The following is a 25,796-nucleotide window of genomic DNA, read 5'->3' on the forward strand; positions in this document are numbered from 1 at the left end:
GAATTGCTAGACCATATGGTAGTTCTATTTTTAATTTCTTGAGTAAACTCCAATCTGTTTTCCATAGTATCTGCACCAATTTACATTCCTACCAACAGTGCACAAGGGTTCCCTTTTCTCCACATCTTCACCAACAGTTGTTATTTCTTGTCTTTTCTATAATAGCCATTCTAACAATTGTGAGATGATACCTATTGTTGTTTTGATTTGCATTTCTCTGATGATTAGTGATGTTGAGCATTTTTTCATGTACCTGTTGGCCATCTTTGGAATATCTTCTTTCGAAAAATGTCTATTCAGATCCTCTGCCCATTTTTTTTTTAAATATTTAATGAATTGACATGGTTTTTTTTTGGGGGGGGGCTGTGTTGGGTCTTCGTTTCTGTGCGAGGGCTTTCTCTAGTTGTGGCAAGTGGGGGCCACTCTTCATCGCGGTGCGCGGGCCTCTCACTATCGCGGCCTCTCGTTGCAGAGCACAGGCTCCAGACGCGCAGGCTCAGTAGTGTGGCTCACGGGCCCAGTTGCTCCGCGGCATGTGGGATCTTCCCAGACCAGGGCTCGAACCCGTGTCCCCTGCATTGGCAGGCAGATTCTCAACCACTGCGCCACCAGGGAAGCCCCTCTGCCCATTTTTAAATCAGATTTTTGTTTGTTTGTTTGTTTCTTATTTTTTGTTATCGAGTTGTATGAGTTCTTTGTATATTTTTAGATATTAACCCCTTATCAGATATTTTGCAGATGACTTGCAAATATTTTCTCCCATTCTGTAGGTTGCCTTTTCATTTTGCTGATGGTTTCCTTCGCTATGTAGAAGCTTTTCAGTTTGATTTAGTTTCACTTGTTTATTTTCTCTTTTGTTGCCTTTGCTCTTGGTGTCAAATCCAAAAAATCATTGCCAAGACTGAAGTCAAAGATCTTACTGCCTGTGTTTTCTTCTAGGAGTTTTATGGTTTCAGGTCTTATGTTCAAGTCTTCCATCTAATTTGAGTGGATTTCTGTATGATGTTAAGAGAGAGGTCTAGTTTCGTTCTTTTGCCTGTTACTGTCTAGTTTTTCCCAGCACCATTTATTGAAGAGACTGTCCTTTTGCCATTGTATATTCTTGGCTCCTTGGTCATAAATTAATTGACCATATATGCATGGGTTTATTTCTGGGCTCACAAGGATTTTCTAACACTTTGTTCTGTTAGAATCACTCCAGTGAGGTCAGAGGCAAGGATGGAGATTTCCTGACTTTCCCTCAGCAAGTCCGCCCACCACCCTTCCCCCTCCTTCCCCACCGGGATGTGGCCTTAGTGTGCTTGATCTGGAAGGTTTTTCCACTGTGATTGGAGAGATGAGCACATCTCACCTGTAACGAGCACCTTGAGGAAAAGCCACTGGTGCCTGCCACCCACGGTGCAGGGGTAAGGAGGGCTCGGGGGCAGCGCCACCGCAAGCAGAAGACTGTTTGCCGGGACCCAGGAGCACTGGGGTTCGACTCACTTGACTGCCCAGAGGCCCCGTTCGCTCCACTCCCGCTGCCCTTCTTTCTGTACTGACTGGAGCCCCATGTCCCCACCCCCAGGTTCCCGGCAGAGGCCTTGGCATTGATCTCTTGTCCCCTACTTCAAAACTTAGCCCTTCCCTGTCCCCTGGGACAGCCGGCTCCCAGCTATCACGCCCTGGAGGCAACTGCTGGCCTGGTTCAGTGTGTGAGATTGTCTCCTCCACCCCTCCCCACTTCCTGTCCCCACTGCCCTTCCTCCCCAACCTGAAGTCTAGATGGGAGTCAGAAACCCACTCCTGTGGGATATTTTGCTTGGGTCACAGAGTTATCAGTCCCTAGTGCAGATTAATCAATAAGACCATTCACCACACAAGGGCATTTGTGAAATGCCCTAGGGCATAAGGCAGCCACTGGGGCACGGACTGCTTGGCGGGGGCACTGGGGCGGTAGTCAGCAGGCCCCCAGCCTGGCTCTACCGCTCATGAGCCACATGGTTTGGGACAAGTCACCTGACTCTCAGCCTCTGTACCTTGACTGTGAAATAGAGACAATCCCAGGCCTTCTTCACCCAGGGTTGCTGCGAGCCAGTAGTCTTCTTAGAAGTAGGAAGTAGCTTTGTAAACTATGAGGAACTTCAGAAATGTGAATCACACATGAGCCACGAAGCCATCTCTGAAAGCGGCTCTTTTTTATTTTTTTTAAGGGAAGGGAGGGGACTTCCCTGGCGGTCCAGTGGTTAAGACTTCACCTTCCAGTGCAGGGGGTGCAGATTCAATTCCTGGTCAGGGAGGTAAGATCCCACATGCCTCGTGGCCAAAAAAACCAAAACATAAAACAGAAGCAGTATTGTAACGAATTCAATAAAGACTTGAAAAATGGTCCACATCAAAAAAAAAAAAAAAAAAGGAATCTTTAAAAAAGAATTAAATAAATAAAGGGAAGGGAGATGGGTGTGGGAAATCAGGACGGGGTGGATTGCTGTGCTGTGCTGGGCAGGTAGGGGACTGCAGGAGCTCACTGCCCAGGTGCCCAGAACCTGCGTGGGAAGGGCCGCAACAAGGGAAGAAGAAGGAAAACAAACAGAACTTCCCTTCCCAGAAATTGCGTTTGGGGCCAGGCGCCGTCAGGCCCTGGTTAGGGTGGAGGCCAAGGAGCCCCCATGGTTTAACGAGCTCCAGGGGCAACTGGGGATTCAGCTTTGTCAAAAGCATCCATTGAACCAGGCCAGTGAGTCATCTGTTTGGTGAAATCTCCAAGGTGCAGCGGCCTGGCAGCCTCCCTGGGAGAGAGGCTGCAGCTCTGTTTCCACCGCGGTGGCAGTGCTCCATTGGCGAAGCTGGAAGCCACCCAGGCTGCAGAGGCCACATGCCTGCCTGCCGCCTGCTGACTTTTAGACATTTTTTTCTAATTATAAAACTAATAATCATTGTAGAAAAAAAATAAGTAGAAAAAATAAAATAAAAAGTGATCCGCAAGCCTATCCCTAGAGAAAACCACCATTCTGCTCTCCTTTGTTCCGTGCAGGTCGTATGAGTCAGGTTGGACCAGGCTATGCTGAGGTAACACACAACGCCCATGTGAGCCACGGCCATGGTCCTATCACTGCCCACTGTATTCACCTCTCCTTTCCTCCTGTTCATTTCCTGGCTCTTAAAGGCAATTAGGATCAGAAACCTTCAGATTTTTATCACTAAGCATGATGCTGGGTATTGCTTTAAGTTAGTCTTTATCAGAATAAACACAAGCCTCCTTCTTCTATTTTTTAAGGTTTTTAAAAATTGTCAGAACTCCGTGTTGACTTCTAGTGAATGCTTCTTTAACTCTACTGAGTTTTTTCTTATTTGCCCTGTTAGATTTTTGAAAGTATAAGAACCACTGGGGGGGCTTCCCTGGTGGTGCAGTGGTTAAGACTTTGCCTGCCAGTGCAGGGGACACGGGTTCGAGCCCTGGTCCGGGAAGATCCCACATGGCGCGGAGCAACCAAGCCCGTGTGCCACAACTACTGAGCCTGCGCTCTAGAGCCCGCGAGCCACAACTACTGAGCCCGCGTGCCACAACTATTGAAGCCCACGTGCCTAGAGCCCGTGCTCCGCAACAAGAGAAGCCACCGCAATGAGAAGCCCACGCACCGCAACGAAGAGTAGCCCCCGCTCGCCGCAACTAGAGAAAGCCCGCGCGCAGCAACGAAGACCCAACACAGCCAAAAATAAAATAATTAATAAATAAATAAATTTATATATTAAAAAAAAGAACCATTGGGGATCCCTGTTTTGCCTGTTTTATATGTTTTATCATCCATCTGCTGTGAAAAATACCCAAGAGAAAAAAAAAAAAAAATCCAAGGGAGAAAGAAAAAAAAGGTTCCCTGAGGCCCAGATTTCAGAGCATTAACTTAAAGTGAAGAATTGGGGGGGGGGGGCGGGGGTTCTTTGGGGTAAGACCGCTGATATAAGGCACATTGCGTTCAGGTAACTGTTCCACCACCCAATCACTAGAGCCATCGCTTCGGCCCTGCGCTCTGAAAATGGGACTTTTGTTTTCGCTGAGGGGGGAACTGGGCCTCCGTTAACGTGCACTTGAGGCCGCCTTTTGGTGACCTAACCCGACAGATGTCGGGACGTCTGATGGGGCCACTTTTACCTGGTGCTCGGTGACTCTCCAGGGTGTTTGGGCCCAGGGGCCGGGTGACTTCTGGAAGCCCACGGAAGGAGGACGGGACTGAAGCAGTCCCCATACTGCTGGTGGTGGTGATTCTCTCTCTCCCCAGAACTGTCCCAACAAACAGCAACTCCTCTCGGCCATCCGCCAGCTGCAGCAGCTGCTGAAGGGCCAGGAGACACGCTTCGCCGAGGGCGTCCGTCACATGAAGAGCCGGCTGGTGGCGCTGCAGAGCTCTGTGAGCAGAGCGGGCCCGGACACGCCCCCAGGTGGGTCCCCAAGTCCCCACCCCGGGCCCCGGGGTCCTCTCCCCGCCCCGATCTCCCTTGCCTGGCCAGGGTTCGCAGTGGATTGAGTCGCGGGCCTTCCCCTGCCTCCGCTTCTGTCTGGGGCTGGAGGGTAGGAGTGTGTGAAGAAGGCGTCCGTCAGCCGTCTGCCCCCATCATCTGCGTGGCACCCATTTCCTCTTAGACCTTTTCGTTCCAGGCTCAGCAACCCTCACGTCTGCATAGCGTCTCCAGAGAATTGTCGAAAGGCACCACTTTCACAGCATCAGCTGCTTCTCCCTTCCCTTTCCCTATCCAGGTGGACCCTAGGTAGTTCCTTTTTTTTTTTTTTTTAATTTAATAGACTATTTTTTTGAGCAGTTGTCAGTTCACGGCAACACTGAATGGAAAGCACAGAGAGGTCCCACACACGCCCTCCCGAACCCACACGGCCTTCCCACCATCAGCATCCCGCACTCGTGTGACCCGCCGGGTACAGCCTATGAACCAACATTGGCTTCCGTTTTCCAGGCATGAACACTAGTCCTCCCTCCTCCAGGAGCCCCCCGTTAGTGCGGTGGGGTGGGATGGAGGGGCTGCTGAGGGCAAGTCCCGTTTGTCTGGTGAGGTTACTGGGGGCCCCCCAGACCCCTTCCCCTGGGGGGTAGGGCACTGACAGACTCTGGGTCTTTTCCTGGTTGTCCCAGTGACGGCTTCCATGCTGTCAAGGCCCGGGGGTGGGCGGCTGGGTTTCCTCTGGCCTCTCCTCAGGATGATTGATGGGGGTCAGGGGGAAGGTTGTATGTTTGTTCTGAGTCGTGAACCTACGGAATATCTGACATCATTTACTCACTTAAGACACATTTCTCAAGAGCCTTCTTTGTGGTGTGAGATGAAGTTTCCTGAGTTGGATTTCCTACCTTTTCAGCGACTGTGGTAGCAAATCCAGAGTCTCCACAGCCCTGAGTCGACTCCTGTTTTCCTTGGCTCCACGGGTGCAGAACTAGACCTGCCGGCCAAAGCCCTCACACTTTCCAAGGCGCCAAGAGGCCCCAGCCTTTGGTGGGGCTCATCGCAGCCGGACTCCGAGAGGCAGGCAGGGCATCCTTCCTTCTGCTGCAGATGGGGAAACTGAGGCCAAGAGAAGTGAGTTAGCAGTAGTGGGTCCCAGCTCTGGTGACTTTGTTTTCTGCTAGAGGTTCACCCACACAGATCCTTTCTGTTTTCATGGGATCAGAGCTCCTGCCGTTTCTGGAAGTTTCCAAGAAGAGCCTGCAGGAGATAATTTCTACAACTGCTCTGTCCATGTTAGAGGTCCCTGTCCACGAGTATATACAGAAAGGTAGCTATGGTTAAATTACTAATCCTCTTGTCACCAGGTTCAAGGTCTTTCTTCTCTGAACCATACAAGATTTTTCAGAGTGGCCAAATCTCTTTTTCAAGAGTTGCTGTCATGCGTTCTGTCTCTCTTGTGTGTTGGACATGGGGCTGGCAGCTGTCAGGACTGCCTGCAGGGGAGGGGGGGCGCCACACAGGGGACGGGGGAAACCAGAAGCTTGCTCCAGATCAAACTGCACGTAGTGGGAAAATTATCTTTTCCTTTTTTTTTCAGAAGGGCATTTGCAGGCAGTCAGGAAGAATAATTTCTAGTCCTGGAAAATTCTTGGCCTTCCTCTTTCTGGCTTGTGTTCTAAGTTTCTCCCTCCTGTTTTCCTAGGGACATCACAATCCATCAGCTTTAGGGCTTATCTCGGCCCCTCATTCCAATCATGTTCCCAAATCGCCAGGATTGCTTCACTGCCAAGCTCATTCTTACATGTTGTCCTCCTTTGGGAAGGTGTAGACAGCTTCCCTGTGGCCCTGTAGACTCACCAAGACACGATCATGATGAAATGAACCAGCCAAGGGGCATGTCTTTCCACCCAACAGAAACCTTCGGCTCCCATTTGGGAAGTGCTTGCTATTATTATTATTTTTTTTTAAGATGTTTTGATGTGGACCATTTTTAAAGTCTTTATTGAATTTGTTACAATACTGCTTCTGTTTTATGTCTTGGTTTTTTTGGCCACGGGGCATGTGGGATCTTAGCTCCCCGACCAGGAATCAAACCCACAAGCCCTGCATTGGAAGGCGAAGTCTTAACCACTGGACCGCCAGGGAAGTCCCTGCAAATTGATTTGTAATTAATATGTATCCATTTCATTAAGTCTACTGACATTTATGGAGCTGTATGGAGATGTTGACTCCATCCAGTCTGGCACCACTTACCTGTGAGTTGCTCCAGCAGATAGGTTTTCTTTTTTGAGGGTTTTAAAGATTTCTCTTCCCCAAAGAGACCCTACTCCTTTCCCCCAAAGCATTTTGAATCCTTTTCAGCACAATGCAGTAGTAGATTTTTCAGAGAGAAATATAAAGTTGTGTATTTACAGGGACCGAGACAGCGAGCTGGGAGCGCCCAAGCATTGCGTTGTGGGCTCATCCTGGCTTCCTGCTCACAAGGTCATTACCACAGGTACCCACTTGGAGGTTCATAAAGGAAGGTGACACAGCATGGTCAGGTGTTCCCCAGTAACCAAAGGGCACTGAGAGTCCTCGGGGGGTGGGCCAGCTCCTGCCCTTCTCCCAGGACACAGGTGGGATTTGGGGCAGAGCCGCAGGTGGCTGCCCAGTGCCCCCAGAGTGACGTGTGGGCAGGTGCCCCCCTCGAGGGGGATGCTGAGCGATCCTCCATCACGCGCTACAACCTACACAGCTGAAGCAATAGCTTCGTGTTCATCTGTCTAAACCCCTGAAAATAGTTTTACAAATGACACTTGGAACCTACTTTAAAACGTGTTAGAAGTGGCTCTGAATTTCCAGCTCAGCTAAATCCAAACCCAACCTGTCACAACTCGGGACGCTCTCCCTTTAGACAAGCGTGGACCACGCGTGGCGCTCTGCTGCAGGTGGAGGAGGAACGGGGAGCGTCTCCCCTCTCTCTCCAGCCCACGGTGGTCCTTCAGGAAGTCTGGTTGCTTCTGCCTTCACAGCACAGCCAGGGTTGAAGCCATCTCTCCTGGCTCCCTGCTCCCACCCTGGGCTGAGCCACCTTCATCCTGCCCCTGGCTTCTACCTCCCTCTCTGTCCTCTCTCGCACTGGACGTTGCACTCAAGCTGCAGCCAGAGTGATGCTGTTTGTGTACAGGTTGGTCACTTCCTGCCTCTCCTCAGACCCTCCAGCGGCCCCATCTCATGTCGAGAGCCAGTTATGTGGCCTTTTCTTTCCTTTTCTATGCCATGTGACACTGCTCTATGTCGCTCCCTGACGCCTCTCTGGTTTCATCCGCAACTACTGTCCAGCTCATCCACTCCACTGCAGCCACGGTGGTCTCCTGGACATTCCTCAGACCTGCCGGGCACACACCCACCTCAGGGCCTTTGCACCGCCTTGATCCCTCTGTCCTCCCCAGATATCTGCATGGTCATGCCTTCACCTCATTCAACTTTTTGTCCCAGGGAGACCTCCCCGGCCACCATACCCAAATTGAGCCCTCCTCTGGCATCCCCAGCACTATTCCCTACTTTATTTTCTACATGACACTTGTCACCTCTTGTCACTCCTTGCCATTTGCTTGTGGATCTTGCTTATCACGTGTCTCGCCTGCTGGAAGGGGGCTTCCCGAGAGCTGGGTTTCATCTGTTTTGTTCACTCAGTGTCAAACTCCTAATATGGTGCCTGGCAGATGGTAAGAACCCAGTAAACAATTTTTCACTCATTCATTCGGTCAAGAATTATTTACTGGGCACTCATTATGTGCCAGACACTGGGCTGGTGCCGGGATACAGCAGGGACAGGAGGCTGGGCGAGGTCCCTGCCCTCTGGAGCTGCGTTCTGAGGGAGAAACTGACAACAAACGTGGAAACAAACACGTCAATAAGATAATGCCAACAGTTACACATGCTAGAAGAAAGCAAAGTGAGCTCACAGGGGAGGTTTTAGCAGAACATGGTGGTTAGAGAACCCTCTGGGAGGTGGAGGGCATTCAGGTCAAGACTTGGAGAGTGAGAAGCAGCCAAAGATGGGCAGTTCTGGGGAAAGAACATTCCAGGCAGAGAGAAGGGCAAAAGCCAAGGCCTGGAGGTGGGGCTGAGCCCAGCCTCTTCAGGAGAACCAAGGAATCCCTGGGGACGGCTGGGGCTCTGAGAGAGCAGAGCGAGAGGGTGGGCCCTGTGGGGGGGTCCCAGCTCCCACCCTCCCAGGCTGCCAGGCCCTGCCCACGACCCTGGGAGTCTGTGAGCTGCGGTCTCCTCATCTGTCACCAAGCGGGCATGCATTACCTGTGCCCAAGAGTGCTTTGAGGGTTTGGTGACATGTGGTATGTAAAATGTGCAGCCCAGGGAATTCCCTGGCAGTTCAGTGGTTAGGACTCTGTGCTTCCACTGCTGGGGACCCGGGTTCGATCCCTGCTTGGGGAACTAAGATCCCGCAAGCTGCGCGGTGTGGCCAAAAAATAAGAAAAAATAAAAGGTGCAGCCCAGTGCACAGCCCGGAGCAGGCACTCAACCCCAGGGCACTGCGGGTGAGAAGCCGTGTAATCCAGAGTGATGTCTAAACGGCTGTGGGCCTTCTTTTTTTCCTTACAGTTTCCTGCCCTGCTCTGAGCACCCCTCCGGATGGCAGAAAGTTTGGGAGCAAGTACTTAGTGGATCACGAAGTCCATTTTACCTGCAACGCTGGCTTCCGGCTGGTTGGGCCCAGCAGCGTGGTGTGTCTTCCCAACGGCACCTGGACAGGAGAGCAGCCCCGCTGTAGAGGTACGGTCCTTCCTCCCCAGGGGCCTGCCAGATGGGAAGGGTCATTCCGGGGGACACTTTGCTGCCTGATTCCTCAACCGCAGAACAGCAGCCAGAGTGTCTGATGACCACAGCCTGGCTTGGGCTGGCCTCTATCTACAGAACCCTCGCCAGACCCTCCCAACGATTTAGTCTTCTTGTTTTGCATATGGGGAAATTGAGGCACAGAGAGGTGAAGGATCTTGCCCAAGGCCACACAGCTGGGGAACAGGCTGAACTGATTCATACCATACACTCTGACCCCAGAGTTGGGGAAGAAGTCTTCTGTGGGTTAGGGGAGGGGCAAGAAGTGGTACTACAGGGAAATGTTCCTCCTTTGGGCTGCTTTGTTCTGGGGCTGTAGTTTATTGGCGAGCCTCTTGGTGATCTGTAGGGTTGAGGAAATTTCTCAGGTGTCCTTTGTGACTGCTTTGGGACTTGGCGGAGACAGGCTCCAGGAGAGACCATTGGGATGAGAGGGAGGCATGAAAAGGCTTCTTTTCTCTGTGCTAAGCTTGAAAACAGTACTTTCTTGGCACGCATAATTTGTTGGCTTTTTAAAAGTATATGGTCAAAATATCACGGATATCCTGTTCATTTTCAGAACAGGATTCACGGGACATCTGCTGGGGCAGAATGTCCACGATTTTAGCCCAAGCATTGAAGGGGAAAACGCAAATATTACATAAATAAGTCCATTGTCAAGAGTAGTATGGAGAGGACTTCAAATGCATAAATAACTTGAAAATATAAAGGAACATCAGAAAACAGACCATCTCGGGACTTCCCTCGTGGTGCAGTGGTTAAGACTCCACACTCCCAATGCAGGGGGCCCGAGTTCGATCCCTGGTCAGGGAACTAGATCCCACATGCATGCTGCAACTAAGAGTTCACATGTCACACCTAAGGAGCCCGCCTGCCGCAACTAAGACCTGGGCCAGCCAAATAAATAAATAAAATATTTTTTTAAATGTTAAAAAACAAAAAAAGAGGCCATCTCTGAAGACGAGTGTAGGTTGATATGAGAAGCACAGGGCGACCAGCACCACATTCATGGACCTAGACTTCTGTTTCCCCCTCCTGGGAAGAACAGTGATTCAAAGGTTGATGACAGGTACCAGCTCTCAGACTTATCTGGGAACCAGCCAGGAAATCAAGCCACATGACCTGCAGACACACCGGGGGAAATGCCAGTATCTGGATTTACCCTTGACCCTGAAAGATCTCCATCCAGGAAAAGCACCTTATGTGTGCTGAACTATGGTAGCAGAGGTGGGACCACAACAGCATTTCATTGTCATTGCTTTGGGCGTCTGTATTTTTAACTTACAGATTGAGTTACTGACCCCAGTTGATTTCTTCCTCGGAGCATCCAGGTGCCTCTGATGGTCCCACCAACTTCCATGAGGTGTGGGCACATCTCACCTGTTGTACTCCTGTCATGGACACCCAGATGGTAGTCTCCTCCCCACCACCACAAACAGTGCTGACAAGGTCTTCTGATCCCCTCTCTTTGTCTCTGGGCCCTGTATATGGGGCTGGAGTTGGGGGGCAGTTGGTTGCACGCTCATTTCCTTTGGACCAAGTGCTGCCATGCTGCTCTTCACAAGGGTGGCACCAGCCCATGCTCCCCCGGCGGTGCTGTGGGCAAGCACGTTTTACCCAAGTGCAAGTTTTCTTTCTTGCTCAGGTCTTATCCGTATTCAGCCCACAGTGGTGATACACATTTACAGTGAGCATCATGTGGTTTAAATGAAAAGATGGGCTCGAAGGAGAAGACAGCTGAAAAATGCATATTTAGGCAGATAAGTAAGAAACACCAGAGGCTCAGGAACAAAGGAATACGTTGTTGCTTGACAAAGTTGGGACCCAAAGCAGCCGGGTGTCATCTTACCAGCCTGACTAGGATGCCTTCCCAGAGGATCCTGGGCGTGTCTGCCAGCTGCCCTCTTGACCTTGCATGTGTTAATTATGTATTAGCACCTCACCTCCCTGCAGCAGGACCCCCCTGATGGAAAACAGAGCCCTACTGCATTGTGGCCTGTGTGCTGCGGTTCCCAAACTTTCAGGTGCTCCAGAGTCACCCAGAAAGCTTGTGAAACACAGGCTCTGAGGCCTCAACAGGTCTACCGAGTTGGGTGAGATCTTTATGGATGAGACTTGGGAAATCTGCATTTTTCGTACGATTCTGACATTAACTGAATTTTGAGAAACACCGCTTTATTGGTTTTTGCCACTGCCAGAAGCAAAAAGGATATTGAACGTTTTGAAGCGCTGATGTATTTGGGCCCTAACCAGTCAGAAGGGCTGCCAGGTGTAAGCCAACAGTAGGGCATGGCCAGGTGAGATACCTTCCCCTACACTGACATTTTGGGAAGGTCGAGCCAGCCCTGACAAACATCAGGGCACCCAGTCTCACCGAGCAGTCCCTCTCCTGAGATGTGGAGGTCACCTTCCCTGGAGGACCACTGCCAAGCGTGACCAGCAAGTCTACTGGTCTTTCCCATTGTCCAGCAAGGTACTCCTCATTCTCCACCTTGAACTTCCCAGCTCATTCCAGATTCGCTGTGTGTTCTTGGCCTCCCCTCTCCCCCAGCCTCCTCTCTGCCCACTGGTCCTTCTTCCCTGACCTCCGTGCCCGAGGACGGCTTGCTGTAACCCACCCTGGACTTCTACGAGGGCCACATTTACTATATAAAAACCTGACAAGCAGTGGCTCAGGGAACGAGGTGGTGACCAGTCCACACTGAGATCTTAGAGGGACATTTTTCATCTTACAGTTTAAGTGTAAGCTGGGCATGGAGTTCACCGTCGGGTGGTGATGAAACAAAAACACTCATATGTCACGACCAAGGTGCCCAACCAGCTATTGGACATGACCGCTCTCCATGTGAGTGGACGGTGCCTGACGGACAGTTCTGTTCTGGGCAGGAATTTATTCGATTAATGGATGCTGTCTCTAGCAGGAGCCTCAAAGGGGGGCCACCCAAGCCTGTCAAGAAGGAGAAGTAGTGCTTCTACCTGCTATTTGGTGACCAGTTGGGACAGCACTGAGGGTATGGGCAGGACACGGGCTGGAGTTCAACAATCCAGGGCTCCCCTTCCCCCGCCTCGGAGTGGCCCCAGAATCCTATCAGCAGCTACCACTCGTCCACGTCAGGAGTCTTGTAGTCACTGTGGGTGTGACCACAGGGGGGAAATCATCTTCTTACTTACAGGGAATTTATCTCAAGACCCAAAAGGTCAGTGTCACTGAAGAATTTGGCAGTGCTTTAATAATTGCCCCTCACCCCATATCCGGGCAACTGCTTGGAAAGAAGGTGATGAACACAAGTTGGCATGGAAGGAAATGACACATAATTATACCATTAAGAAACGCAGTGGGCAGAGGTAGGTTCCAGAGCTCCAGGATGGAAAACAGCCATTGAGCTTCCTGGATTAGTTCCCTTTTTCCCTTCTTACTCAGAAGAGCATGTTTTTAAGATTTGAAGCTTCCTGAATTGAGGAAATCATAGCCACAGACCTCGTCCCTTTGACAACATGGGTAACCAAAAAACAACACCAGAGAAATAAATACCCTTGTCCCTTACCGCCATGCTGGGAAAAAAAGAATTGTTTTCATTCGTCATCCCCACCCTCCCTTTTTTTAAACCTTCATTCATCCATTCATTCAACCAGTTTTCACTGGGTACCAGCTATGCACAAAGCACCGTGTTAGGGATTCAATGCTGAATCTAACAGACACTGCCCAGCCTCGCAGGGCTCACACTCCAAGGTGTAGGCAAGACAGGTCACCAAACACAAAGGTCGACAAATCGACATTTGTGGTGGGTGCTTCAAAGGGATCTAACAAGGGACTGGGAATAAATCCCATGGGGTGAGGGACAGTTGAGGGTCGCTCTAAGGCGGTGACAAAAACTGAAAGGATGAGCGGGATCCAGCCGTGTGATGACGGTCACTAACGGGCGGCACGAGGAGGACGCCGTTCCAGGAAGAGGGAGTGACACATGCAAAGGCCCTGACAAAGGGAAGGATTTGGCATGTTTGAGGAAACGAAAATATAAAATATAGATCCTTGTTGCTGGAGCAGCGTGTGAGCTGAGAGTTAGTGAGTCCAGGTGGAGAGGCTCAGAGGCCAGCTCTTGTAGCCATAGGGGCCGTGCTGTCGGTGGGGTTTTAGATCTAGCACAATAAGCAGGTTTAAGAAGAGGGCTGTGCTGATTGGATGGGCGTATTGCTGTTGTGTAGAGATGCACTGGAGGTGACGAGAAGAGATGGACGCTGGGAAACCACTTAGGTGCCTGTTAGCAGGTCCAGGGGAGAGATACAGCAGGGGAGATTGCAAGTAAACTTGGAGACAGAACTGATGGAACTTATCCCACGTGGGATGTGAGCAGGAAGAGAAGGCGGGGCTCCCAGACTCCCAGACAGGGTGCATGAGACCATGAAGACCCAGCGACAGATGTAGGTTTGTTTTGGGTTGTTGTTTTTATTTCATTATAGTTCATTTATAACACTGTGTTAGTTTCAGATGTACGGCTTCAGATTCTTTTCCATTACAGGTTATTGCAAGATACTGAATACAGTTCCCTGTGTTATACAGTAAATTCTTGTTGTTTATCTATTTTATATGTACTAATGTGTATCTGCTAATCCCAAACTCCTCATTTATCCCTTTCCTTCCCGTATCCCCTTTCGTAATCATAATTTTGTTTTCTATGTCTGTGAGTCTGTTTCTGTTTTGTGAGTTGATTTGTATTATTTTTTCAGATTCCACATGTAAGTGATATCATGTAATATTTGTCTTTCTCTGTCTGACTTCACTTTGTATGATCATCTCTAGGTCCATCCATGTGGCTGCAACTGGCATTATTTTATTCTTTTTTCTCTTGGTGGGAATGTAAATAGGTAGGGTTTTTTTTTTAATTAATTAATTTATCTATTTTTTTTTGGCTGTGTTGGGTCTTCGTTTCTGTGCGAGGGCTTTCTCTAGTTGCGGCAAGCGGGGGCCACTCTTCATCGCGGTGCGCGGGCCTCTCACTATCGCGGCCTCTCTTGTTGCGGAGCACAGGCTCCAGACGCGCAGGCTCAGTAGTTGTGGCTCACGGGCCTAGTTGCTCCGCGGCATGTGGGATCTTCCCAGACCAGGGCTCGAACCCGTGTCCCCTGCATTGGCAGGCAGATTCTCAACCATTGCGCCACCGGGGAAGCCCGGTAGGTTTGTTTTAAACAACCTGTGTGTGGGTCGTTGATCCGAATTCCATTTTGGTCACGTTAGCATGTCTGTGCAACGTCCCAGTAGAGATCCATACATTCAACCCGCAGAGACCATCGGGCACAGTACCGTGCCCTGGTTACCAGTCCCAGCGAGGCTCCAAGCACTTTCTGCCCACGGCATCTCGGTGTTGGAGTCGCCAAGGAAAACACAAAGCGGTCAGGCCCTGGCTGGAGCAACGCCGTCCTCACGCAGAGTAGACAGAGCAAGACCAGCTCCAGCCATGGGCGCCCGTCCCCCAGGGCGGGTGGGTCTCTCTCAGCAGCAGTTGCACAGGGCAGCTCACCTGCGTGCAGTGGAAGGACACTCCTCCCCGCCCCTCCACTTCCCCAAGGAAGCTGAAACACTGGAGATGAGGGCGTGCCTGAGGGCCATCCACATACAACTGCAGCAGAACACAAGAGCACTCGTGGAGCAGGAAGCAGGGAAAGATGTGGCCACACGAGGTGGTAAACCCAGCACAGGCCGTGGGGATGCTTTATCTCATGTTGAGGGAGTGTGCCAGGCCTAGTGGGGGGCCAAAGACTTCCTTTCCCAATAGAGTTAGGTGGACAGTTGGATGTAAAGTCTGGTGTCAAGGGCAAAGGAGGGTCAGAGTGACGCAGTTGGGAAATATTAGCATAATGATGGTGTTGAAATCCATGGACAGTGATATGAGCACCCAGAGGAGAGGGGAGAGAGAGAAAAGAAGTAGCTCAGGGGACTCCCCTGGTGGCACAGTGGTTAAGAATCCGCCTGCCAATGCAGGGGACACGGGTTCGAGCCCCAGTCCGGGAAGATCCCACATGCCGCGGAGCAACTAAGCCCATGCACCACAACTACTGAGCCTGCGCTCTAGAGCCCGTGAGCCACAACTACTGAGCCCACCTGCCACAACTACTGAAGCCCACGCGCCTAGAGCCCGTGCTCTGCAAGAAGAGAAGTCACCACAATGAGAAGCCCGCGCACCGCAACGAAGAGTGGCCCCCGCTCGCCACAACTAGAGAAAGCCCGCGTGCAGCAACGAAGACCGAACACAGCCAAAAATAAAGAAATAAATAAACTCATATCAGATCCTGCCTCTAAAAAAAAAAAAAAAAGAAGAAGAAGTAGCTCAGGACCCAGACAAAGGAGGGCAAAGGAGACAGGAAGAGCCTGCAGAGGCAAACCACAGGGAGACTGCAGAAAATCAGGGTCGTGCACTGGATTTGGTGTCTGGAAGCTTATCTTGAAGTCAGAATAGAGCACAGCTTCAGTTCCCTTGCCTTCATATCATGAGACCTTTCCTCAGAGACCTTTAAACAGCAATTGAAAGACCTTTGATATAGTAGCCACTTGATAATTAGTTACTGTGAAACTGACTGGTTGGCTGATTTACCAAATGCTTGAGTGAGTGAATGAATGAATGGGGGATTATATTTAGAAACTATGAATTTCCTTGCAGACTTTTATCTAAGCAGATATATGCAAATTTTACATATTCAACATCTTCTGTGTGTAGATATTAACACAAGTTAATCTCCATTAACTCTTCTTTCTAAACATAACTTTTAATGATTATGAAGCACTTCCTCATAAGGGCTATTCTATACTTAACTATTCCTCTGTTGCTTCTATAATCATAACTAATGCCGAGACAAGCAAGCTTTTTTTCTTTTCCATTATGGTTTATTACAGGATATTGAATGTAGTTCCCTGTGCTCTACAGTAGGACCGTGTTGTTTATCCCTTCTACATGTAATAGTTTCCATCTGCTAATTCCAACCTCTCATTCCATCCGCCCCCCGCCCCCACCACAGTGTGGTATTTGTCTTTCTCTGTCTGACTTACTTCCCATAGTGTGATAATCTCTGCGTCCATCCATGTAGCTGCAAATGGCATTATTTCATTCTTTTTCATGGTTGAGTAATATTCCATTATGTGTATATATATGTACCACATCTTCTTTATCCATTCATCAAGACAAGCAATCTTAAAGCATTTTTCATTATGGAAAAATTCAAACATTCAAAAGTAGAAAGAATAGTTTAATGGTTCTCAACTACTCATAGCCCAGTAATTATCAACACAGCAAATCTCTTAATATCTTGAAATATCTAGTCAGGGTAAACGTTTCTCCAATTGTCTCTCATATTTTTAACACTTCATTTGAACCAGGGTCCAAATAAGTTCCATACATCGCAGTTGGTTGATGTGTCTCCTACACCTTTTTAATCCATAGTCGTCTTGAAGAAGACGACTCCTCCTCCTCCCCGTCTCCCGTTCCTTTGCAGTTTATTTGTTGAAGAAAATGGGTTGTTTCCCACAGCCTTGGTCTTGCTCACTGCATCCCTGTGGGGTCATTAAACATGACCTGCATTTCTTTTGTCTGTGTGTCCAGTTTTACTGAGATATAATGACATACAGCACTGTGTAAGTTTAAGGTGTACAGCATAACTACTTGACTTCCATATATTGTGAAATGATTACCACAGGAAGTTTAGTTAACATCCATCATCTCCTACAGATACAAAAAAAAAACGGTTTTTTTTTCCCCTTGTGATGAGAACTCTTAGGGTTTACTCCCTTTCAAATATACTACACGGCAGAGTTAACCACAGTCATCACATTGTACATTATATGCCTAGTACTTATCTTATGACTGGAAGTTTGTAAGTTTTGGGTCTCTGTATTTCTTATAAACTGGTAGCTAACTCCAGAGGCTTGATCAGATTCTGGTGAGATTTTTGTACTGTTTGGGCAAAGGGGCGGTACATACTTCTGCTGGGAAGTCCCTGCTGTCCGTCATCTCTCTTCTTGTGATGCTGAGCCTTGGTAAGCATCACCGTCCTCTTGCTGACCTCTCTCCAGTAGTTCCTTGAAGAGGGACTCAGGGGGGCAATTCCCCGAGTTCTTACACTTTCAAAAAGTGTACAGCTTTACCACCCAACGACTGTTGGATTGGACATAAAATACCTGTCTCACATTTTCTTGAGTATCTTAAATGTGTTCTTCCACGTCTCCTGTTTTAACTGATACTGTTGTTGCTATCATAAGTACCTTGGTCTTTGTGCCTGGATGCCCAAAGGATTTTTTAGTTTTTCTTGAAAATCCAATAATTGTATCGGGATCCGGCTCAGTACTGGCCTTTCTGGGTCAGTTTTCTCAGGTGTGGGGTTTACCTTTGCATCAAGAAGTTTCAGTGGCTGGAGCAATCTGGCCCCGAGGATCTCTGGAAACTTCTCAGGACAAAGCTCCAGTGTGGAGGAGACTCGAATAGGAGGAGAATCCAAATTGAGCCCAACAAGGAAAATCGGCGCAAATGAAAGGGATGGTCCAGGTAAAAGTAAGAGAGAGGATGGGGCAGAGCAGAGAAGGCATGAGCCACCTTGAGAAACAACTAAAGGGGGAGATTAAGAGTCAGGAAGTCAGAAAAGCTATGCGGGAAAACTTATTTCCCCTCAATATGAGTAACAGAAAAGGACTCTTGCCAAATTCCATACAAATTATTCTAAAAATACAGAGAATAAACTCTCTACAGTCAATGAAGAAATCCCAGAAAGACATGACCATAAAAAAAGATGAAAACTGTAACCTAGTATTTCCAAACAAGTGGAAAGAAATTTTAAAAAGATAAAAACTATGAAAGGACAATATAAATAAAAATCAGAAAACCTTAGAGATGAGGTGATTGGAGAAATGGAAAATTTGAAGCAAGATGATAAAACAACAGGAAACAGAAATAAAAGAGGAAAAATCAGCTCATGCATGTAAAACACTTAGCTTAGTTCCAGGGAAACAGTAAGTGCTCAGTAAAAAGATTAAAATGGAATTATCATCCATGCTTTTGGCTTTCCAACCTCTCCATAGTCTCTGCCAGTACCCTCTTTTTTTTTAAATTGAAGTAGGGTTGATTTACAATACTGTATTAGTTTCAGGTATGCAGCAGAGTGATTCGGATATATATATATGTATGTATATATATATGTATATATATACATATATATATATATACTTTTTCAGATTCTTTTCCATTAGAGGTTATTACAAGATATTGAGTATAGTTCCCTGTGCTATACAGTAGGACCTTGTTGTTTATCTATTTTATACATAGTAGTGTGTCTCTGTTAATCCCAAACTCCTAATTTATCTCTCCCCCATCCCTTTCCCCTTTGGTAACCATAATTTTGTTTTCTATGTCTGTGAATCTGTTTCTGTTTTGTAAATGAGTTGATGTGTATTATTTTTTTTAGATACCACATATAAATGATATCCTATAATGTTTGTCTTTCTCTGTCTGACTTACTTCACTGAGTATGATGATCTCTAGGTCCATCCGCCTTGCTGCAAATGGCAATATTTCATTCTTCTTTATGGTTGAGTAATACTCCATTGTTTATATACCACATCTTTTTTTTTTTTTAATAAATTTATTTATTTTTGGCTGTGTTGGGTCTTCGTTTCTGTGCGAGGGCTTTCTCCAGTTGCAGCGAGCGGGGGTCACTCTTCATCGTGGTGCGCGGGCCTCTCACTGTCGCGGCCTCTCATTGCAGAGCACGGCTCCAGACGCGCAGGCTCAGTAGTTGTGGCTCACGGGCCCAGTTGCTCCGCGGCATGTGGGATCCTCCCAGACCAGGGCTCGAACCCGTGGCCCCTGCATCGGCAGGCAGACTCTCAACCACTGCGCCACCAGGGAAGCCCCTACATCTTCTTTATCAGTTCACCTGTCGATGGACATTTAGGTTGTTTCCATGCCTTGGCTATTGTCAATAGTGCTGCTATGGGGACTTCCCTGGTGGCACAGTGGTTGGGAATCCGCCTGCCAATGCAGGGGACACGGGTTCGATCCCTGGTCCGGGAAGATCCCACATGCTGCGGAGCAACTAAGCCCGTGCGCCACAACTACTGAGCCTGCACTCTAGAGCCCGCCAGCCACAACTACTGAGCCTGCGTACAACAACTACTGAAGCCCGCGCGCCTAGAGCCCGTGCTCCACAACAAGAGAAGCCGCCACAATGAGAAGCCCGCGCACCACAATGAAGAGTAGCCCCCGCTCCCCGCAACTAGCGAAAGCCCGCGTGCAGCAACAAAGACCCGACGCAGCCAAAAATTTAAAAAATAAAAATAAATTTAAAAAAAAATAGTGCTGCTATGAACATTGGGGTGCATATATCTTTTCATATTAGAGTTTTCGTCTTTTCCAGATACATGCCCAGGAGTGGGATTGCTGATCATATGATAACTCTACCATAAGGAACCTCCATACTGTTTTCCATAATGGCTGCACCAATTTACATTCCCACGAAAAGTGTAGGAGCGTTCCCTTTTCTCCACACCCTCTCAAACATTTGTTATTTGTAGGCTTTTTAATGATGGCCATTCTGACCGGTGTGAGGTGGGACCTCATGGTAGTTTTGATTTGCATTTCTCTAATTATTAGCGATGTTGAGCATCTTTTCATGTGCCTGTTGGCCATCTGTATGCTTTCCTTGGAGAAATGTCTATTTAGGTCTGCCAGTGCCCTCTTTATAGCTCTGAAGTCGCCATGCATTTAGCTAAATGCCACAGCTTGGACAGATAAGAATGTGATGACAACTGTACCTCAGTCAGGTCACAGATGGGGCGCCAGAACTGGACATCAGACCATGGAATGCCTGACATTGTATCAAGATAAAAAATAAAGAGTCGAATAGAGCCTGTCTAGAAATGAAAATCCTGGGGAACAAGATCCAGACGGGAGCGGGGCACCTCTGCATTCCTCTATCAAGCCAATGATTCCATCCCACCCTACGCACACCCACACCCACACCAGGCAGGTGCAGCCAGGTGCGCTAGACTCAGTGCCTTCCACTGGAAGCCCAGCAGGGGACAGACAATGGCGCTGGTCGCCGCCCCGGAGCCAAACCAAAAGATTCTCCGGTTCACGGTCTTTGGCTCTCTGCCCATAACTTCCCAGCCTAGTGATCTGCCCACTTTCAGACTTTGCTGGGGAGCAATGATGGTGCTGGACAATGGGCAGAAACAAATTCCAAGCTCTGGGGCATTTGTGTCGTTCCAGACACATTCCTGGAAACCGGTCATCTGAAAACAGAACATAGAGGGGGGGATCGCTGAGGTTCCCCTCCCCAGGCTGAGGTTACTGAGGAATTGGAATGGCTCCTTCTCCAGGGATAAGCAGCATTTGGATGGTCTGGGTCCTTTCACGATTAATAGAATCCATGTAATCGTCTACATAACATCCCAATTACAAGGAGGCTGAAGAGAAGCCAAAGTCCCTGCCAACCCACCCACAGGAAGGCTGTTGTTCTCATCAGGAGCAAAGCACCTTTTCCTCCCTCTTGGTAGACACAGCAGGAAAGGATGCTCTTATGCCAACAAGAAGGTGCTTGCAGTTTTCTTTCCCAAGATGCTGTGGTCAAGTCAGTGAACTGACAAACCTTTCCTCTCTGGTGGAAACGGCCTGTGCTCTGTGCGTTAAAACTGGGCTTAAGGAACTCACAACAAGCAGATGTGGGCTGAGGGTTTTAAAAAATCATTTTTTCTCATTAGAAGATTTATTTTGGAAAAACGGAAGAGTATAAAAAATTGTCAATAAGCAAAAATTACCTGTAATCTACCACACAGAGAGAAATCTATTAAAACCTATTAAATTTTTATTTTATTTTATTATTATCATATTTTTTGGCCACGCCACTCGGCTTGCAGGATCCTAGTTCCCCGACCAGGGATTGAACCTGGGCCCCCGGCAGTGAAAGCGCCGAGTCCTAACTACTGGACCGCCAGGGAAGTCCCTAAACCTATTACAATTTTAAACACGTTGAATATATCTCTCTCTATATTTTCCACAGGACCGTTGTGTATATAAGCAAAGAACATTTCCCTTTTCCAACATTAAGGAAATGTCAAGGTCAAGATTAACTCCTCCCTGGTCGCACAGGAAATAATGAGCACAGGAGGGTGTCTGGGTGGGAATTTGGAAAGAGTTCATTTTCCCCATCCCTGGACATTCTGATGGGCCACCCCTCTCTCTTATAACCCTCTGAATTGAGTTCTTGTTCAGAAGGTGTTCTACCTGGGTGCTGGTTGATAGGGGCAGAGTTGGGGGGCTGTAAGGCTCGATGAAAAGGCAATGTGGGCACGGGCCACAGGTAGTTGCCTCTGCCCCGCTACAGCGTCTACACTGCAAATTAGAAAATGGTGCCTCTGGGTGGAACACAGCTGGGTGATGGGCCAGCTCCCACAGGTAGAGCTCCAGGTGGGCGCAGCGTGTGCCAGGGTCCGTGGCCTGCTGAATGAGGGTAGGCGACATCTCAGCCCCACTGGCCCCCTCCCAGCTCTTGCTCTTGCTGGGAGGGGCCGTGGCATGGGCAGAGTGGGGAGGTCACAAACTGGAGTCATCCTGCCATGGAAAGAAAGTGACCCCATCTTTGTTTTCTGTTTGTTCATTTTAGAATTAGAACTCACATACCTGTATCTGAAACTTATTTATTTTCCTAGATATCAGCGAATGCTCCAGCCAGCCTTGTCAGAATGGTGGCACGTGTGTGGAAGGTGTCAACCAGTACAAATGCATTTGTCCTCCGGGAAGGACAGGGAGCCGCTGTCAGCATCAGGCCCAGACTGGTACGTAGCGGCTGTGGGGCTGGGGGAGGACGGTCTGCTGCAGAGAGAGAAGTAGGACCCCAGTCATGGGTCACCAAAGGCAGACCAGGCGGGATGTCCTCTCTGTTTTACATCCAAGGATCCCTCTGGTTCCCTGAAGTGGTTATTTGGGATGGCGTTTAGTTCTTTTGTGGAACCAGAGTTTTGATCCTTCTTATGGAAGAAAATGCAAGTGGAAGGACTGACCCCACCCTGAAAACCTTCCAGATTGGGAACTTGGCCTGAGAAGCTTCCTTGCTGTCACCTTCACATGGTTGACTTTTCCTCTGCACGTCAGCAAAACAGCTTCTCCTGCAGACGCTCTTATCACATCCTGCAAAATTCGTAGTTACTGACACAGGCCAAAGTATTTTCAGAGCTGGATGAACTAGACGTTCGACTGGTGATGAGGTTATGACCCACACTCGAGTCTCAACATTTGTCCAGCCTGAAGGTCTAGCTGTCACACTGTGGCTGTTTTTGCAGGTGCCAAGAAAATCCAATGATAAGGAATCTATGGCGGATGGGTGGCGGTTCTACACTATGCTGCAGCCAACATTTCTTATATAAGAAAATCAAAACCAGGACTTCCCTGGCGGTCCAGCGGTTGAGACTCCATGCTTCCACTTCAGGGGGCACAGGTTCGATCCCTGGTCAGGGAACTAAGAGCCTGCATGCCATGAAGTCAAAAAAAAAAAAAGTCAAAACCTAAAGATGTCTTATTCCTTTGCCAGAAAAGCCTGAAGTATCCTGTCTGACTGTCTTGATTTCTGAGTGGAATCTTGGTGGGGGGGGGGGGGGCGGTAAGAATTGGTGTCTAGAGAGTACAAGCTTTGTCAATACTTGATATCCTTGCATTGGACCCAGCTCAAGGTCAGGTTTAAATGTTGTCCCCAGAGATCTGCTGCTTAATGTGTCTTGATTCCGTTCAGCTGAGTCACCCTGCTGGGCACTTTCTCAGGAAGAGCCCAGAGGCCCCCTGACAGCGCCTGTCCCTGGGGCTGCCCTGTGTGGAAACAGGGCCTTCTTGGCAGCCTCACAGCTTCTCCCCCCTATTTATTTATTTATTTATTTATGGCTGTGTTGGGTCTTCGTTTCTGTGCGAGGGCTTTCTCTAGTTGTGGTAAGTGGGGGCCACTCTTCATCACGGTGCACGGGCCTCTCACTATCGCGGCCTCTCTTGTTGCGGAGCACAGGCTCCAGACGCGCAGGCTCAGTACTTGTGGCTCACGGGCCTAGTTGCTCCGTGGCATGTGGGATCTTCCCAGACCAGGGCTCGAACCTGTGTCCCCTGCATTGGCAGGCAGACTCTCAACCACTGCGCCACCAGGGAAGCCCTACCACCGATTCCTTTGCCGTCTCTTCTGACCATATGAGAGCTCTCAATCCTTTGAAAACTTTCAAAAACTAACACTTTTTTTCTGATAAGAAAATTGATTTATGTTCTTAGTTACAACAAACAAAAAGCTTAAACACTTTAGGAAAGTATTTTAAAAATACAAAAAAGGGGCTTCCCAGGTGGCGCAGTGGTTGAGGATCTGCCTGCCAATGCGGGGGACATGGGTTCGAGCCCTGGTCTGGGAGGATCCCACATGCCGCGGAGCGGCTAGGCCCGTGAGCCACAACTACTGAGCCTGCGCACCTGGAGCCTGTGCTCCGCAGCCGGAGAGGCCGCGATAGTGAGGGGCCCGCGCACCGCGATGAGGAGTGGCCCCCACTTGCTGCAACTGGAGAAAGCCCTCACACAGCAACGAAGACCCAACACAGCAAAAATAAATAAATAAATAATTAATTAATTAATTAAAAAAAAATAGTGCTCCTTTAAAAAAAAAAAAAAAAAAGCGAAAAAAAAAAAAAATACAAAAAAGAACCCTGAAAAAGAAGTAGTGTTTTAAGCTCCATAGTTTTTTTTTTAATTAATTTTTACTGGAGTATAGTTGATTTACAATGTTGTGTTAGTTTCTGCTGTACAGCAAACTGAATCAGTTATACATATACATATATCCACTCTTTTTTAGAGTCTTTTCCTATATAGGCCATTACAGAGTATTGAGTAGAGTTCCCTGTGCTATACAGTAGGTCCTTATTAGTTATCTGTTTTATATATAGTAGTGTGTATATGTTAATTCCAATCTCCCAATTTATCCCTCCCTCCTTCCCCCTTGGTAACCAGAAGTTTGTTTTCTACATCTGTCACTCTATTTCTGTTTTGTAAATAAGTTCATTTGCACCCTTTTTTTAGATTCCACATATAAGCGATACCATATGATATTTGTCTCTCGGTGTCTGACTTACTTCACTATGACAATCTCGAGGTCCATCCATGTGGCTGCAAATGGCATTATTTCGATAAGCTGCATAGTTTTCAACTACAGTGATCACGGCTAGAATTTTGGTGTTTTAAGCCTTTGTAAGTGAAACGCGGATTTAACGGCACTGTGGCCCTCAGGGTGCAGTTGTGTGGCCTGCTTTTCGTGCGTCGTTCTATTCGGGTGCGTCCCCTGTCCTTCGCCCCTTCCGGTGGGCCCTGGACCGACGGCTGGGTTTCGGTTAATTCCGTGCCTTTCCTTTCCCTACTCCAGAGTAAGCTCTGAGAAGGGGCCACGCCCCGATCTCGGGGCTCCTCCAAGGTCAGGCCCAGGTGCGCCGGGCCCGGCCCTAAGGGTGTCTTCTCCCCGCAGTCGCCCTCGAGGGCAGCGAGGAGGGGGACCCCGCCTTCAGCCGCGCGCCGCGATGCGCGCAGGTGGAGCGGACGCAGCACTGCAGCTGCGAGGCCGGATTCCACCTGAGCGGCGCCGCCGGCGACAGCGTCTGCCAGGGTAGGCGCGGGCTCGGCCGGGGAAGGGAGGCGGAAGGGGGGACGCTGGGGTTGCGGGGAGAGGAGCGCCCACCTGCAGCCCTCCCGGGCGCACCCCGCCCTCGCCCAGGGGCCGAGTGCGCGCGGGCGGGTGGCTTCCTGGGCGTGGTCTCAGAAAGGCCCGCCCACCTTGCGGCTTAGGTAAGTGTGGCGCAGATGGGTGCTAGGACACAGCTAGTGCGAAGACATTAGGGGCTGTCCTAAGTAAACCAGACTGTAGAGAAAGCAGCCAGGGGTCCCCGGTCTCCCCCCGGTCACGCACACTCGTCTAGGAGAGCCTTCAGGTCCCTTATCCGCTCCCTCTTGGCTGGGATCGCAGGGCAGGTGGCAGGGAGGAGCTAGAGTCGCTGTGACCGTAGACAGCCCCCTCGCTCCCCGCACTCCGCCCCCCCGGAGCTGTGCAGGGGCCTGGGCTCATTCTCTGGTCCCCTCTCGGCTTAGCTTTACTGACTGGCCCACTTTTGCAAACCTCTCCCGATTATCGAAGTTCCTTCTGAAAACAACTCAAACCATTGGTTCAAACCTAAGAATTGGCCGTTTGGTGCCAACAGCCTCATTTTACAGCAGCAGAAACCCTCTTACACCACTCCTAAAGATGAGGAGGGTTAAGGTGCGGCTGGGAACCAGGGTGGGAGTCTAGGTCTGCAGCCCCACGCCTTCCTCCCTGGGCTGCTGGGCCTGACTTGACAGCCTCTGCAGGGTCTCCCCAGGTAGTCATCGGCCTTAGAGGAGCTGGCCTAAGGTCGGCTACATCAGCTCCCTGACTCCTCCCTGCAGCCCTCAGGGTCCTTGGCTTGGGAGAAAGGGGAGCGCTCCTGCATGCCCTGCCGGGGATACGGC

The 25,796-nt window shown here is 49.2% G+C and overlaps 1 protein-coding gene across 1 annotated transcript in view; it reads left to right on the top strand.

Moving 5' to 3' along the window:
• The window catches only part of FBLN7 (fibulin 7), a 48,723-nt gene that overhangs the window by 19,022 nt on the left and 3,905 nt on the right, over positions 1–25,796 (top strand). The window contains exons 2-5 of the mRNA XM_036874083.1: positions 4,257–4,416; positions 9,037–9,207; positions 21,956–22,081; positions 24,781–24,918. Coding sequence (XP_036729978.1) covers positions 4,257–4,416; positions 9,037–9,207; positions 21,956–22,081; positions 24,781–24,918 — 595 coding nt within the window. The remainder of the gene's footprint in view (positions 1–4,256; positions 4,417–9,036; positions 9,208–21,955; positions 22,082–24,780; positions 24,919–25,796) is intronic.

This window comes from Balaenoptera musculus, chromosome 13 (genome assembly GCF_009873245.2).
Source record: "Balaenoptera musculus isolate JJ_BM4_2016_0621 chromosome 13, mBalMus1.pri.v3, whole genome shotgun sequence".
Taxonomy (NCBI): Eukaryota; Metazoa; Chordata; class Mammalia; order Artiodactyla; family Balaenopteridae; genus Balaenoptera; species Balaenoptera musculus.